We start from the raw sequence: 17,373 nt of genomic DNA, 5'->3' as shown, positions 1-17,373 counted from the left end.
TCTCTCTCATGACACACACACACACACACACACACGCACACGCACACGCACACGCACACACGTACACACACCTATTTCAAACTTTTCCCATCCTAACAAACAAACTATCACACACACACACACACACACACACACACACACACACACACACACACACACACACACACACACACACACACAGATAGAAAAAAAATGTGTGTATGTTTCTGCGTCGGTTTATTTTTTTGTTTGTTCGTATGTCGGTGGTTTTTTTTCCCCTGCCACGCCACACATTGTTCTAAACTGGGATTTGTTACGTGTCCTGTTCGTGTTTTATTCGTTTTCTGACTCAGCGTTGTGACTTATGGCGAAACGTGATGTAAGCTCTCTCTCTCTCTCTCTCTCTCTCTCTCTCTCTCTCTCTCTCTCTCTCTCTCTCTCTCTCTCTCTCTCTCTCTCTCTCTCTCTCTCTCTCTCTCTCTCTCTCTCTCTCTCTCTCTCTCTCTCTCTCTCTCTCTCTCTCTCTCTCTCTCTCTCTCTCTCTCTCTCTCTCTCTCTCTCTCTCTCTCTCTCTTCATCGTCAAATGTTTCAGACAGGTTCATCCTTCTTTCACTTTTCTTCCTTTGCTTCTCTCCCTTCCCTCCCTTATTCCCCCTCTCCCTTCCTCTCCCTTCCCTTCCCTTCTTCCCCTCTTCTGTATATCTCTGTCCCTTCCTCCCTCCCTCTTACTTTCCTTCCTTTTCCTGTTCCCCTTCCTCAATATCTTCTGCCCTTTCTCCCTCCCTTCTTCCTCTCTCCCTTTTTTCATTTCCTCCTGTCTCCCTCCCTCCTCTCTCCCTTTCTCTTTTTTTACATTCTTACCTTTCTCCTCCTCTCTATCACCTTTTCTCCCTCCTTCCTTTCTGTCTCTTTCCTTTTTTTTCATTTTTACTTTTATTTTTTCTTCTTTTCCTCCCTCCTTTGCTCTTTTTCCTCTTTCCCTTTCTCCCTTTTTGTCGCCTCTTTCCTTTCCTTTATCCTTTTTCCGTCTCTCCTTTCATTTATTCATCTTACCTTCTCTCACTCTTTCCCTTACTCTCTCTCCGCCTCTCCTCCCCCTCCTCCTCCCACGTTCCCTTTCTCCTTCCCTCTCCTCCTCCTCCTCTTCCTTCCCTCCCTCCTCCTCCTTCCTTTCCATCAGCCTGAAATGGACATGTTCTTTCACCTTCCCTTCCTCTAAACTTGGACTCAGAGGCTTACCATCAGTCTTCTTCTTCCTCTTCTTCCTCCTCTTCTCTTCTTCTACTTCTTTTTCTCTCTTCTTCTTCTTTTTTTTCATCTTCGTTTTCTTGTTCTTTTCTCTTCTTGTCTCTTGTTCTTCTTTTCTTCTTCTTCCTCTTCTTCTTTTTCGTGTTCTTCTTGTTCTTGTTCTCGTTTTTTTCTTGTTTTTTCTTCTTTTTCTTCTTCTTTTTCTTCTTTTTCTCATCATTACAACTCGATATCTTTTTTTGTGGCCAGTTCCGTTCCTGTCGTGTGTGTGTGTGTGTGTGTGTGTGTGTGTGTGTGTGTGTGTGTGTGTGTGTGTGTGTGTGTGTGTGTGTGTGTTTCTAGGCACATTCCGCGATAATTTTCATGGTGGGAGTAAAATTGATTGACTCATTCTTAATAAAGTTTTCAATAGCCATTATACATTATGTTTACAAACTTTTTTCATTAACTTTCTTATGTTAATTAGTTTTACAATATTATTTTTCTTTATATTGTTGTATTTAACTTTGGACTATCTCTTTTTATTTGCGTCTATATTTACTCTTTATTAATTTTATTCTATCTTATCTTTTTTTTAATACATTTACTTTTATTTTTCCTGATTCATGTTATTTCTCCCTTTATTTTTCGTCAATTCTTTCTTTCCCTTGCTTCCATTATTCCTCTCCTGCCTCTTCTCTTTCTATTTGTGTCTATATTTACTCTATTCATTTTATTCTATCTTATCTTTTTTTAATACATTTACTTCTATTTTTCCTGATTCATGTTATTTATCTCTTTATTTCTCGTCCATTCTTTCTTTCCCTAGCTTCCATTCTTCCTCTCCTCCCCTCTTCCTTTCCTTTCTCTATTCATCGGCTTTCTGTTTCCAATTTCTGCCTTTCCCTCCCTACCCTTTTTCCTCCGTTTCTCTTTTCTACTTTTTTTTTTTACTTTTCTGCATTTTCTCACTTAGTTTACCTCCTTTCATTATTTGTTTTCTCTGTTAAAAGTCTACTCTCCCTTGTTTCCTTCCTCTCTCTTCCTATTCCTTCCTCCCTCGCTCCCTTTTACCTTCCCTTATTCTCTCCATCATTTCCTCCCTCCCTCTCTCCCTCTCTCCTTCCATTATTTTTTTTCTCTATTAAATGCCTGCTCTCCCTCGTTTCCTTCCTCTCTATTTCTCTTCTTTCCTCCCTCCCTCTGTCCTTCCCTCCTCTCCATCATTCCCTCCCTCCCTATCTCCCTCTCTCCCTCCTTTCCTTCCTTTCTCCGTATATGCTCTTTATAGCTCATATTATCTCACTCTGAGTATTATTTATAATTATATTACTGGAGGATGAGATAAATATTACACTTTTTAACTCCCACATAATATATTTCTTTATTTTAGTCGGGGATCATTGCCTTCGTTAACCGTACTTAGCTTAACTTAACCTTACTTAGCCTAACTTAACCCAACTTAATTTACTTACCTCGTCTTCCCACTCCGCGTCAGCCCAAACCATCGATCGTTTTAGCCAGTTGCGTCACGGCAGGAATTACTTCGTTATGTGTAGCGACTCCGTGTTGGCGGGGAAGACTTATTGGTCGTTAGTGAACTGTAATGACGGTGTGTGTGGGTGTGTGGGTGTGTGGGTGTGAAAAATTGTCCTTATTACACTTGTAGTATCTCATTATTTTATGCTGTCTTCTTTTTTCATGTACATATGTTTTCTTAATTGTCCTCATCATAGTTATTGTATTTGTCACTACCTTATTTTGTGTTTTTTATGTATGTGTGTTTTTTATTGTTATTAGTTTATTCTATTCCCTAGTGGTGGTGTGTAGGTCTGGCTCTCGTGAGAAATCGTCATTATTGTAGTTATTGTATTTGTCATTATTTTCATTGTTTTCGGTTTCCGTGTATAAATGTTTTCTTTTGAATTTCCTTATGACGGTGTGTATGTGTGTGTGTCGTGTGAAAAATCATCCTCGTTATAATATAGTATTAGTCGTTATTTTTATTGCTTTTCTTTTCATGTAATTGTTTCTTAGTGTTTCTTTTTTATCATTATTATTATTTAACCTATTGGTGGGGTGTAGGTGAGTGTCTCGTGAAAAATGATCCTTCTTATAATAATAGTAAGTAATTTTTTTTCTGTTTTTATATGTGTTTTTATTGTAGTTGTTGTATTTGTCATTATTTTCATTGTTTTCTGTTTTCATGTACAAATGTTTTCTTTTTAATCTCCTTATGACGGTGTGCATGTGTGTGTCGAGTGGAAAATGATCCTTCTTATAATAAAAGTAAGTAATTTTTTTATGTTTTTATATGTGTTTTTATTGTAGTTATTGTATTTGTCATTATTTTCATTGTTTTCTGTTTCCATGTACAAATATTTTCTTTTTAATTTCCTTGTGACGGTGTGCATGTGTGTGTCGAGTGGAAAATTATCCTCGTTATTAATTATAGTCGTTATTTTTATTTCTTTTCTTTTCATGTACGTGTCTCTTATGTTTTTTTTTTATTATTTAACCTCCAATTGATGGTGTGTAGGTGAATGTCCCGTGAAAAATGGTCCTTCTTATAGCAATAGTATATCATTTTTTTCTGTTTATATATATGCTTCTATTCGTTTTATATATTACTTCCTCATGTTGGCGTGTATGTGTATTTTGCTGTCCCTTTCGTCTCACTGAGGAGATGACCACAAACCTCGAGGCTATACACAAGTTGACTCGCACAGGGAAGGAACGTACGTGGTGACTTAGCCCGGTATCATAAGACATTTTCGCTTCTCACATCAACACATCAACTATTTCTAAAGGTCAAGGAGGGGATCAATCGGGTTCTGAATGAGTGTTTCTTCAGGTTCAAGGTACAGAGGAAGGGTCAGATTACCAGCAAGGTCATAAAACTATTACTGGAAATGCCCACAACTCCTACGAAAGATATGTCAAATGCGTGTACTTGGTCGATGAAATGTTTAGTAATACGGGCCAAAGTTATACTCTTGGAATTGACGTACCTGCTTTTATTAGTTTTTTTTTTTTTGTGTGTGTGTGTGTGTGGTTATCATTTTGCTGCGAAGGGGATGATCACAAGGCTCGTGGAAGGACCAACTTGACTCACCCACGGAAGGGACTTATTTGGAAAACGCTGGGTACAGAGGGCGGCAGACGGGAGTGTGTGTGGGTGTAAGACGGAGGGTTGACGGGGGGGGGGGTTGTATTACCTGCTCTTATACAACACCTGGAGGAATGACTTATCGTACACATTAATTCCGCTCACCAGGTGTGTTGCGCGTCAGACGACCTCATTGTGGCTTGTTTGTGTTGCGTTTCAGAATCATGATTTATTTCTCCTCCTCTAATACTCTTACCATTTTAGTCTTCACGCGTAATGATGATTTAACAGAGATATTATTATTGATGTGATTATTATTGTTATTATTATTATTATTATTATCATTATTATTAGTTGTTGTAGTAGTAGTAGTGGCAGTAGTAGTAGTAGTAGTAGTAGTAGTAGTAGTATATAAACAACAATACTAATAAGAATAGTAATGTAGAAACAGATATATGAAAATTATTAATGTTTGTTCTGCCTTAACGCGTCCTCCTGTGATGTAAATAAATTATAATAATAATAGTAGTAATAACAATAATTATAATAATGATGATAATAATAATAATAATGATAATAATAACACCGGTCAAGCCTTACATGATCACCTCCCCCCCCCCCCAAAAAAAAAGTCAAGGAATGAGATTAATTTCCTCATCATCAAACTTTTTTTTTCAACTTATTTTTCTTTTACATTTTTTCCTCACAACGTCAAGGATGAGTCTTGTGTTACAGAAAAAAAAGGAGATCAATTTAGTGTTTTTTTGGCGTGTTTTTAGTTTTTTTTTTGTGTGTGTGTTTTTAGTGATTTTGTGGGTGGGTGTATTTTAGTGTGTGTTTTTAGTGTGTGTTTTTAGTGTGTGTTTTATAGTGTGTTTTTCTAATGTGCTTTTTTTAATGTGTGTTTTTTAGTGTGTGTGTGTTTTTAGTGTGTGTTTTTAGTGTGTGTTTTATAGTGTGTTTTTCTAATGTGCTTTTTTTAATGTGTGTTTTTTAGTGTGTGTGTGTGTGTTTTTAGTGTGTGTGTTTTTAGTGTGTCTTTTTATTGTGTGTTTTTTAGTGTGTGTGGTTTTTATTGTGTGTGTCTTTAGTGTGTGTTTTTAGTGAGTGTTTTTTAGTGTGTGTGTGTGTGTGTGTGTGTGTGTGTGTGTGTGTGTGTGTGTGTGTGTGTGTGTGTGTGTGTGTTTTAGTGTGTGTGTGTGTGTGTGTGTGTGTGTGTGTGTGTGTGTGTGTGTTTTGTGTGTGTGGTTTTTAATACGTGTTTTTTTGTGTGTGTGTGTTTGTTTTTATTGTGTTTTTGTGTGTTTTAGTGTGTTTTAGTGTTTTTTGTGTTATTTACGTGTATTTTACTGTTTTTCAGTGTGCTTAGTGTCTTTTAGATTTTTTGTGTTTTTTGTGTGTTTTTAGTGTTTTTAAGAGTTTTTTTGTGTTTTTTAGTGTGTTTTTAGTGTTATTTGGTGTTTTTAGTGTGTTTTAATGTGGTTTAGTGTGCTTTTCAGTGTGTTTAGTGTTTTTTTGTGTTTTGTTTTTCATCAGGTGAGTCATTATGCAAACAGGTATTTTTTGAGGCGAGAGCATATTGTTCTTTTATTGCAAAAATATACAATGGAACAAAGACTTCTATGTACACTCTATTTACAGTGAAGTAGAAAACGTTATGTAGGTCAGGAGTGGTTGTTAGTATTCTTATTATTATTATGAAGTAAATATTTATGATAGCAGGACACACACACACACCCACGCACACACTCGCACGCTCTCTGGCACACTCACGCACACACGCACACACATACAGCTCCTATTTTTTTTTAACTTTATTTCTACTTTCTTTCATTCATTCTGCCTCTCTCTTTCGTATAGTCATTCATTCCTTCATTCATTCATTGCTTTCTTTCTCTTTTACTTTTTTTTTTAGTTTTATCTTATTTTTTCTTGCTTTCGTTATTCATTCATTCTCTCATTCTTCTTTTTTTTCCTTTTTTTCTACCTTATTTTCCTTAATTAATAATCTCACCCACACATACAAAAAAAGACATACCTAACACACGCACACACACACACACACACACACACACACACACACACACACACACACACACACACACACACACAGCTGAAGCCTAGACATGGAGACACGTTATCGATACACACACATACGTACACACACAGTATATAGGTATAGTATGGTACATAAATACATGAACACTGAATTCCTTAAGTGTAAACACCCACAAATACGGTTATATGTACGTTGATACTTATAGGGTTTTGTTGTTCTTTTTTTTTTTTGGTAGTTTGTGTCAGTGCTGTTGTTGTTTTTTCTTTTTCGTATTTTGTGTTCTTTTTTCCTGTATCATATTTTCTTTCTTTTTCTAGTATCATTTTTTTGTTTTGCTTTTCTTCTTTTATTTTATTTTCTGTTTTTTTTGTCATATTTTTTTTCATGTATCATATCAGTTTTTTTTTGTCATATTTTGTTTTTTCTTCCTGTATCATATCATTTTTTTTGTCATATTTTGTGTTTTTCTTCCTGTATCAAATTTTCTGTTTTTTTTTCTGTATTATACTTTGTTTTTATTTCCTGAATCATATTTTGTGATTTATCTTTTTTCTATCTATTTTTTCTGTTGTCTGTTGCCGCTTTTAGTTTCTTCTTCGCTACAGTTTGCGTCGTTAAACTTTATCATTTGTTTCTTTCTCCATATAGTTTCCTTTTTTTCAGTGTAAGTTTTATCAGAGCTTTTCTTATTGTTTCAGGTTTTCGTCATTGAATATTTATATTGCTATACATTTTACACTCTTACATATAGACTGTGCTTTATTTATTTTTATTTTATTTACAACTTCCTTTACATTTTTCCGATTTACCATCTGAGTTTCCCTTTCTTTTACATCTTATACACTTTTTTTTTTTGCTATTTTCTAAACATTTTACGTCTTATTTTCATTTTGCTGTTTTTTTCGGTATTTCAGTATCAGTATTTTTCATCTCTTTCTCCTTTTGACATACTAATCCTTCCATTTCCATCCTTCACGACTCAAATAATTTCAATTCCACTATTGCTCACGACTAAAATAATTTCAATTCCACTATAGTGTAACTTTCTTTATTTCAGGTGCCCTTCTCTTTTTTAACACTTTCTAATCCTGTATTTCACAAATTACGTCGCATCCCTTCACCATTTTACATGACCTTTCTTTCTAGTATTTATTTCCAGACAATATCTTCTTTCTCTCTCTCTCTTGCATTTCTTTTTATCACTAATTTCCTTTATCACTCTCCGCCTCGTTTCCTTGTCCGTGCTCTTTTTCCCTTCCTCTCCTCTTGTGTTCGTCTTGAAATATCGTCTTCTTTTCGTCATATTTTTGCCTTCTTATTTCCGTGTTCTTGGTCGTCCCTTTGTTTTAACGAGACGAGGAGAGAAGCGTCCTAATTAAGAGGAATTAAGGAGATGAAAGTGAAGCTGGATGTCTCTTTGCTACCTGGTCGAGTGGGCGTACACACACACACACACACACACACACACACACACACACACACACACACACACACACACACACACACACGCACACGCCCACATTTTCCTCTGTTCTTTCTTCTTGTCTCGTAGTTTTGCTCTAATTACGATACATATTTTTGTGTTGTATTCTTTCTGCTTTAGTTTTATTTTCCTTTCTTTTTGTATTCCTTTATTTGTTTTTGCCTGGCTGTGTATGTCCTTCTGTTCGTGTGTGTGTGTGTATGCCTTTCTCTTTGTTTGTCTGTTTGTCTGTCTGTCTCTCTCTCTCTCTCTCTCTCTCTCTCTCTCTCTCTCTCTCTCTCTCTCTCTCTCTCTCTCTCTCTCTCCCCCCTACCCCTCACCCCTATCCTCCAATGACCACCACAACACAATGAAACCAAACACACACAAAAAAAAACTCTCCCACATTACCTGGTGACAAATTGGGTTCTGTTAATCACGGCCATTTTTTTAGCCGCGGCATTGTCACAGGTAATGACTCTTAACAAGTTTGGGAGCACTTATGATGGACGTGCAAATGAAACGTTTTTTTTTTGGGGGGGGGGGAGGAAGGGAGAAGGGAGTGGGAGATCGGTCGGGGGGGGGGTGGGGTGGGGTGGGAGGCTGGGGGGGGGGGACGGGTGAGTGGGGGGGGGGATGTGAACGTGACATTAGTTTATTTGTCGTATTGATTTTATTTGTATGTTTTTATAGTGATTGGTTTATTTTTGTTTGTTTATCTCATTTGCTTCTTTTATTGTTTATGGTAATGATGTGTTATTTTTTGTTTATTTTGTTGCTACTATTGTTATGAAAATTGAGTTATTTTTTTTGCTATATGTTTTTAATTGTCGGGAGTGAGTGTAATTTTTTTTTCATTATTTTTTTCAAAGTCAATTTGTAACCCTGATTTTTTTTTTTTTCGTTATATTTAGTTCAGTTATTGTTTAGTTGTTAGTTTTTGTTACTTCTACATATTATCATTATTAGTGTTATTATTATTATTATTATTATTATTATTATTATTATTATTATTATTATTATTATTATTATTATTATTATTATTATTGGTGGAAGTTATCACTGCAGTTTTTGTTTTCATCGTTGTTGTTTTTGAATTATCAATATTAGTAGCAGGTAATTTTTTATCACCGCGCTAAGTCTTCCTTTATTAGCTTTTATTTAGAATTTTGGTTTATTTATTTCTCCTTTCATTCACCTTCGTTTTTTGTTCTAATTTGTCTCGTTGGGTCTTTTGTGGCGGATGCCGGGTGTGTTAACTAAATTTTACTCTTTTTATCTTACTTTATCTTCTATTCTTTTTATCTGATTCTTTTCTTCGCCAGTCACCCTCTTTTATAGTGCTTTGTAATTCCACTTTTATTCACGAACTCATCTTTTTTTCCCCCTTTTTTTCCTTTTTCCGACCTGACTAACTTCTATTTTTATCTTACTTTTTCTTCCATTCTTTTTTATCTAATTTTTTCTTCGCCAGTCACCATCTCTTATTGTGCTTTTTAATTTCACTATTATTCATGAACTCACCTTCTTTTCCCCCTTTTATTCCTTTTCCCGACCTGACCAACTTCTATTTTTTATCTTACTTTTTCTTCCATTCTTTTTTATCTATTTTTTTCTTCCCCAGTCACCATCTTTTATAGTGCTTTGTAATTCCACTCTTATTCATGAACTCATCTTCTGTTCCCTTCTTTTTATTTCCCCGACCTGTCATTTTGTTAATCATTTGGTAATTCGTATTTTTTCCCCTCTGTAATATTATTTTTTTTTAACTTCTTTTTTACTCCTACGTCGGTTTAAAATCATTTGGTCATTCTAGCTTTCTTAACTTGCTCTTTTTTTCCTTTTCTTCCTCGGTTGGCCTTTTCTTAAATCATTGTTGTTCCCTCCAGTTATTTAGCTTGTACTTTCCCTTTTCCTTCTCCTATATTCAACTATCACCATCCTTCACCACCAATATAGTGTTGTGTTGTGATGATGTGGTTGTGTGGTTGTAAATGTGATTGTCTTCTCACAATGATGGTGGTGATGGTGATGATGATGGAGTGGGTGATGATGAAATGGTGTACAGTCATCATTTTTGTGGCAGTGGTGGTGGTGATGATGGTAGTGGTGGTAGTGTGTGTGGTGGTGATAGTGATTGTGGTAGAAGTATAAGTGGTGGTGGTGTTGATGGTGGTTGAAGTTTGGGTGGCTGTGGTGGTGTTGGTGGTAGTGGTGATGATAGTGGTTAAAGTTTGGGTGGCTGTGGTGGTGGTGGTGGTATTGGTGGTGATAGTGGTTAAAGTTTGGGTGGCTGTGGTGGTGTTGGTGGTAGTGGTAGTGATGGTGGTTGAAGTTTGGGTGGCTGTGGTGGTGTTGGTGGTAGTGGTGATGATAGTGGTTAAAGTTTGGGTGGCTGTGGTGGTGTTGGTGGTAGTGGTGATGATAGTGGTTGAAGTTTGGGTGGCTGTGGTGGTGGTGGTAGTGGTGATGATAGTGGTTAAAGTTTGGGTGCCTGTGGTGGTGGTGGTGGTGGTGGTGGTGGTGATGGTGGTGTTTGTCAATAATACTCTGAACGAGGGACGCTTTCTCTCTCTCTTTTTCCTCTCTCTCTCTCACACACTTTCACACACTCACTCTCACACATTTTATTTCTTTTTTTGTCGTTATATCCGCCCCTTTTTATTTCTTTCTAAACTTTTTGCTCTTAAGTTCATTTTTCTTTTCCTTTTTTCTAACTCTGTCGCTTCCGTTTTAGTTTATACTTTTCACTCTTTTCTTTCCCTGGTCTTGTGTTTTTTTTCTTCTTATTTATTTTATCGTTTTAGATTCTTTTATTTTTCCTACATTCTCTATTTTTTTCAGCTTTCTCTTTTTTTTATTATTTTCATCGCTGCCTCCATTTTCCTTTTTTTCCTTTTTTTCACTGTTTTCATCAGTTTCTTTTCTCTTTTTTCCTTATTTTCATTATTTTCATCTCGGCCTCCTTTTCAGTTTTCTCTCCTTTCTTTCATTATTTTCATCACTGTTTCCTTTTTCCTTTTTCCTTATTTTCATTATTTTCATCACTGCTTCCTTTTCCTTTTTTTTATCTTTTTTTCTCCTTTTTCCTTTTCTCCTCTTCATTATTTTCATCATCGCTTCTTTCCTGTCTTGTCATTTCGTCCTTAACTTTCCGTCACTTTCCCTTTAATTCCTCCTTTTCTCATATTTATTTCGTTCCATATTCAATTTTCTGTTTTCTGATATTTTATTTTAGTTTTTATTCCTATAACTCGTCACATTGTTCCTTATTTCACTGTTGTATTCCACTTTGCGTCCCAACATCAACAGATTTCCGTGAATTGTTGCAGTTGTTTTATCTGTCAATCTATTTTCCTGGTTCTGTAATATTCTTTTGTGTAACATTTTCCTTTCTCTTCTATATCAGTTTTTATAAGCTCTACTTTTTTTACGTTTTAGGAGTTTTCAGGCGTCCAGTGTTATTTCTTTTTTCACTGACCTTTTTGTTTCCACTCGATGAGGTTCCAGTACGTTTTTAATTCCTCTTTTTTCTTTCTTTTTTTCCAGGTCAACACACAGCAGCCAATGACGTCACGGGCTGAGTCAAGTCTGTCCACCAATCACAGTTCTTCTTTCTCAATGACGTCATAATCCGCCAATCAGAAACCTCCACACAATCATGACGTCACCTGTGGACCAATCAGCATCCGCCACGTAAGTCGGGCGCACATATACACCCTATGTACACCTGCAGAAACGTCCATGTATGTACGTTTATAAGAACACCGACACGCACGCACACTGAAGACATTAATAGTAAAGTCTTGTGTGCGATTATTATAGTTATGTACGTATTTTCATGTGTACGCTTCAGCACCTCCATGTACACCTGTGACTGTGTGCGCGGGCAGGTGAGAAGGGGGGAGGGGGGGGGCTCTCGTGCGTTTGGGGGGGAGGGAGGGAGGAAAAGGGAAGGAAAGGGAGGTAAGATGGAGGAGGAGGGAGAAGAAGATTGAGGAATGGAAGCAAGCGTGGGAAAAATGGATACGAGGAGGAGGAGGAGGAGGAGGAGGAGGATCAGGAGGAAGAGGAGGTTGATGACATGAAGGAGGAGGAGGAGGAGGAGATCAGGAGGAGGTTGAGTAGGAGAAGGAGGATCAGGGAGCATAAGAGGAGGAGAAGGAGGAGAAAAGCGATAATAAAGAGGGAGAGAAAATCCTGAATATGGTGGAGAATAGGAAGAAGAAGAGGAGGAGGAGGAAAAGGAGAAGGAGAAAGTCAAAACAAGGATAAAGAAAGATAGAAGAAAGATGAAAGGATGAAAAAGTAAGAGGATGATGAAGAAGAGGAGGAAGAGGAAAAGGAGAAGCAGTTGAAGAAGAAGGAAGAGAAGGAGAGGATTAAAGAGAGGAGCGAAAAGGAGGAGGAAGAGGAAAAGGAGAAGCAGTGGAAGAAGAAGGAAGAGAAGGAGAGGATTAAAGAGAGGAGCGAAGAGGAGGAGGCCGAAGAAGAGAAGGGCTTAAGACCGAGTAAGATTTGCTTGGAGGATGAAGAGGAGGAGGAGGAGGGTGGGGGGGAGGGAGGCCAGGCTGCCCCCCGATGCCTCTGGGCCCCCATTCTCGTGCAAGATGGCGGCTGGCTGGTCACCTGGGGAGGGAGAGAGAGAGAGCTCAAGTCAGGTCAGTCAGTTAATTAACCTGGTCACTGCGGGGGTCATATTTCTTAAAGGCCCCTCTATGCGGATTAATGAGAAAAAAATCATCACTCACGCAAACCATTTCATAATATATATCAACGCATTTGTGATCAGTTTATACATCATCTATTTTGGGGGGTTTATATCATGGCAAAAATTTGGCCCATCGCTGGTACACGGTAAAGCCACAAATTTGGCCCGTCGCTGCTACCGGGTTAATGGGAACACAGGTAAGAAAATGCAGGTAAATCAACGTGTTCATATTCCTTTCGTTGTTGTTGTTGTTGTTGTTGTTGTTGTTGTTGTTGTGGTTGTGGTTTTCGTTGTTGTTGTTATTGTTGTTGTTGTCCCATCTTCCTATCCAATACCCTCTCCCTATAGGCCTATCCCATTTACCTTCCCTTCCCTATCCCTTTCCTATTCTCGTTTTCCTTTTCCGTTCCCCTCTCCGTTCTCCCTCCCTTTTCCCTCTCTCCATTCCTTTGTCACCCACCCTTCCTTTTCCCATTTTCCTCCTCAGTCCTATTATTTTCCCCTCCTTCTTTTCCGTTCCCTCGTCCACTCCTCTTCTTCCCTTCTCTCACCTCCCTTTCCCTTCCTTCTTTCCTTGTCAGTCCTATTCCTCTTCGCTTTCCTTTCTTCGTTCCTGCTTCTCATTCTGACAATCCTCTTCCCTTTCCCCACATTTCCCTTCGACATAACTCCTTCCCTTACCTTCCTAACCTAACCCCTTTCCCTTCCCTCCTTCTCTCCTCACCTCCCCTTTACTTCCCTCTTTTTCTTCCCGATCCTATGTCCTTCCCCTTCTCTTTCCTTCCCTAATTCCCTTCCCTCGTTCCCCTTCTCACTTCCCCTTTACTCCCCTTTTCAATCCTATTCTCTTCCCCTTCTCTGTCCTTCCCTCGCTCCCTTCCCTCGTTCCCTTTACCCCTTTCCCTTTACTCCCCTTTTCAATCCTATTCTCTTCCTCTTCTCTTTCCTTCCTCGTTCACCTTCTCCCTTCCCCTTTACTTCCCTTTTCAGTTCTCTTCCCTTCCCCTTCTCTTTCCTTCCATTGTTCCCTTCCCTCGTTTCCTTTTTCACTTCCCCTTACTTCCCTTTTCATTCCTATTCCCTTCCTCTTCCTCTCCCCTCCTTTGTTCCACCTCCATCGCATTCTCACACTTCTCTTCCCCCTCTCATATTCCCCTTAGTTCTTTCCTTCTTAACCTTAACCCCCCCCCCTCAGCCCCCCCCTTCCACCCGTGCAAACTTTCTTAAAAATGGAAATTCATCATAAACTTAGGGAAACGCATTAAGCCTTTCCCCTGTGGCTTTGGCGGCGCCGCGATGAAAAATAATAGACTTGAAAAAGATACGAAGTTAAAGGCAGACAAGAGGAGGAAGAAGGAGGAGGAGGAGGAGAGGAAGAAGAAAGAGAAGAGTCGTGAATTTTGTGTGTGGGGGGGGGGGGGGGTTGGGGTGTTAGAAGAAAGTGTTTTATGTGGATCTGTGGGTTTATTGTATCTTCTTTCTGTGGGTTTACTTTATCTATTTATCTATCTATCTCTCTGCTATCTACACTCTACTAACTTTACTCTATTATCTATACTCTATCTGTGTCTTTCTATCTGTATTCCTACCATATTCGTACAAGCTCCTATATTTTTCTTCCCTTATCAGCTGTGTTGGGTTCTTATCTCTATCTGTTTACCTGTTTATCTTTGCGTTCACCTCATTTTCCAACTACCTTCTTTATTCTTCTTATCTTTCATCATCTTCTTGCACCATACACCTGCAATCATCTCTAATCACTCCCAGCACACCTGTCTCACACCTGCTCAAAACTAATCACCCTCACCACATATTCCTCACCCCACACCTGTTTAACACCTAATCACCACTTCCCCCACACCTTCCACACACCTACAATCACCATAACCACACCTTCTTACACCTGCCAAACTAATCAACCTCACCATACCTTTCACATCACCAAGTTACACCTTTCCAGCACTTGACCCCCACCACACCACTCTCCCTATTCACCACTCCCCCACACACACCTGCGATCACGTGCACGGTAACGCTCTGGGGCTTGGAGTTGGCGGGCGAGCAGGTGTAGCGGCCGGAGTGTCGGGGCTCCACCAGCTGCACGAGAAGGTGGGAGGTGGTAACAGGCCCGCGCTCCGTCGTCACCACCACGCCGTTGGGCCGCCGGTCGTAACTCACAAGCTGGAGGGAAGAGAGAGGCATGGAGATAGAGTGGTAGGTGGAGGAGAGAGATATGTGGTAGAGAGATGTTATGGTAGAGAGGAGAGGTATGGTAGACAGGTGCAGGGATGGAGAAAGAGGGGGAGATTGTAGATTTGTGGTAGATAGATGGACAGGTAGATAAGATATGGAAATACGGTGATAGATAGAAGAGAGAAATGGAGATATGTGGTAGAGATATGTTATGGTAGAGAGGAGAGGTATGGTAGACAGGTGCAGGGATGGAGAAAGAGGGGGAGATTGTAGATTTGTGGTAGATAGATGGACAGGTAGATAAGAAACGGAAATACAGTGATAGATAGAAGATAGAAATGGAGATATGTGGTAGAGATATGTTATGGTAGAGAGGAGAGGTATGGTAGACAGGTGCAGGGATGGAGAAAGAGGGGGAGATTGTAGATTTGTGGTAGACAGATGGACAAGTAGATAAGATATGGAAATACGGTGATAGATAGAAGAGAAAGGGAGATATGTGGTAGAGATATGTTATGGTAGAGAGGAGAGGTATGGTAGACAGGTGCAGGGATGGAGAAAGAGGGGGATTTTGTAGATTTGTGGTAGATAGATAGACAGGTAGATAAGAAACGGAAATACAGTGATAGATGGAAGAGAGAAATGGAGATATAGTGGTGAGTACAGGAGGAATATGGTAGATAAATGAGAGATGTTGCAGAAATAGCATAGATAGTTGATTGATGGTAGAGAGATGGTAGGTAGATAAGAGACATAATAGATAGATGATATAAGGTAAAACATGGTAGATAAATGTTGTATGATAAAGAAAGACATAATATCAGGACAGCAAGATAAAAAGAAAGACAAACGAAACGGGAGAAAAGAAACGAATGAGGAGAGGAAAAATAAATGTAGATAGGTCGCTTTCCATGCAAATATAGGAGAGAATGACAACAAAGAGAGAGAGGAAAGAGATGGGAAAGGGGAGGGAGGGAGGGGAGGAATAATAGAGGTAGATAGGTGGATTTAGAAAGAGAGAGATTGCAGGGAACGAAGCTCAAGATTTGGGTCAGCTGTCCGCAAGAGAGAGAGAGAGAGAGAGAGAGAGAGAGAGAGAGAGAGAGAGAGAGAGAGAGACGAGAGAGACGAGAAAGAATAGAGAAAGGCGAACCCAAAACCTACCAAACAAAACTTAAACAAAACAAAAAAAGAAACTTGGCGAAACCGAGACATCACAAACACAATAAGAGAAGAAGAAAAAGAAAAAGGAAACAAGTCCACTGAAGAAAGGGAGAGGAGGAAGAAAAAAAAGAAAGAGAAAAGAAGAAAACAGCAAACTCGATACCAGGGATTTCGGTGAGGGACAAGAAAACAGGTGACAGAAAATAGTGGGCTGGCGTGTGCAGGTGTGTGGCAGTTATGGACAGGTAAAGCGGGCAGGTGTGTGTGAGAGGGGAAAGGTGAAATTTTATCAGAGCTCAGCGTTGACAAGTGAGAGTGGGAGGGTGAGAGAGAGAGAGGGAGAGAGAGGAAGGGCGGGTGCGTGGGAAGGAGCGTGGGTGTGAGAAAAAGTGTGGGACAGGTGAGAAAATATGGACAGGTGTGCTGGAAAAGGGGATCAAAGGGAGGGGAAGAGGTTTTTAAATAGCCCCTCCGAGAATAGGCTGGACATGGAGAGAAAATGAACGGGCGAATAAATGGAATGGCGATTAAAATACAGATTATTAGATTAAATAGAGATTATTAAAGGAAGTTCAAAGAAAATACAAATAAAAAGAGGATGAATGAAAAGATAGTAAGAGGAAAATAGAGCCTGGATTGGAGGAGGAGGAGGAAGATAAGAAAGAGAGACGGAAAAGAGGAAATTTGATAACAGTAATTAAGAAAAACACAGAGACAAACAGAAAGTAAAAATCAAAAATAGATGATGAATGGAGATAAGGGACGAGTGAAAATAATAATAATGATAATAATGTATAGTTCAATTCACAGGGACAAATTGACATAAAGGTTAAAAGACATGAAGCAGAAAGCGAAAGAAAGAAAAAGGTGGATGGAAGGAGGAAGAAAAAATAGAATAGAAGAAAAAGGAATAGAGAAAAATAATGAAGATGAACTTTAACACACACACACACACACACACACACACACACACACACACACACACACACACACACACACACACACACACACACACATTTAAGCGAACATAAACAAACAGACAGAAACAAATATACAGACAAACAAACACACACGCTAACACATCACACACATACGTACAAACAAACAAACACAGGCAATTAAAACAATCATGATAAAGCTGTAGAAGAAACAAACATACAAAAAACTATTAAGACATTAGGAAATACTGTCTAATGAAGCTTAATTGTTGCCCTTAATCACCCCCTCTGACGTAATACAGTGGTTAGGGTAGTTAAGGGTCGTTAAGGCTTTGTTAAGGCTGTCGGAAGGGCGAATTTAATCTGTATTAATCTGATTTACTTTCCCTTCCCTGTTCTTTTAAATGTGGGACTGTGTGTGTGTGTGTGTGTGTGTGTGTGTGTGTGTGTGTGTGTGTGTGTGTGTGTGTGTGTGTGTGTGTGTGTGTGTGTGTCCTACTTTCTATGTGTTATATATTGATTTTACTCCT

General features: G+C 38.8%; 1 protein-coding gene across 2 annotated transcripts in view; it reads right to left on the bottom strand.

Annotated features, from left to right (window-relative positions):
* Positions 1-5,875: 5,875 nt before the first annotated feature.
* LOC127005482 (lachesin-like) overlaps positions 5,876-17,373 on the bottom strand; it is a 121,768-nt gene continuing 110,270 nt past the window's right edge. The window contains exons 5-7 of one of the 2 annotated variants that reach the window (XM_050874381.1): positions 14,561-14,729; positions 9,362-12,466; positions 5,876-9,212 (exon numbers count right to left, since the gene is read on the bottom strand). In XM_050874381.1, the coding sequence (XP_050730338.1) occupies positions 12,339-12,466; positions 14,561-14,729 (297 nt within the window). In that variant the 3' untranslated portion in view covers positions 5,876-9,212; positions 9,362-12,338. Of the gene's footprint in view, positions 9,245-9,361; positions 12,467-14,560; positions 14,730-17,373 lie in introns of both variants that reach the window. The other variant, XM_050874380.1, reaches the window with a different exon arrangement.

Source organism: Eriocheir sinensis, chromosome 30 (assembly GCF_024679095.1).
Source record: "Eriocheir sinensis breed Jianghai 21 chromosome 30, ASM2467909v1, whole genome shotgun sequence".
In the NCBI taxonomy this organism is placed as follows: Eukaryota; Metazoa; Arthropoda; class Malacostraca; order Decapoda; family Varunidae; genus Eriocheir; species Eriocheir sinensis.
The sequence above is the reverse complement of the archived record's forward strand: the minus strand, read 5'-3'. Positions and strand labels throughout refer to the sequence as shown.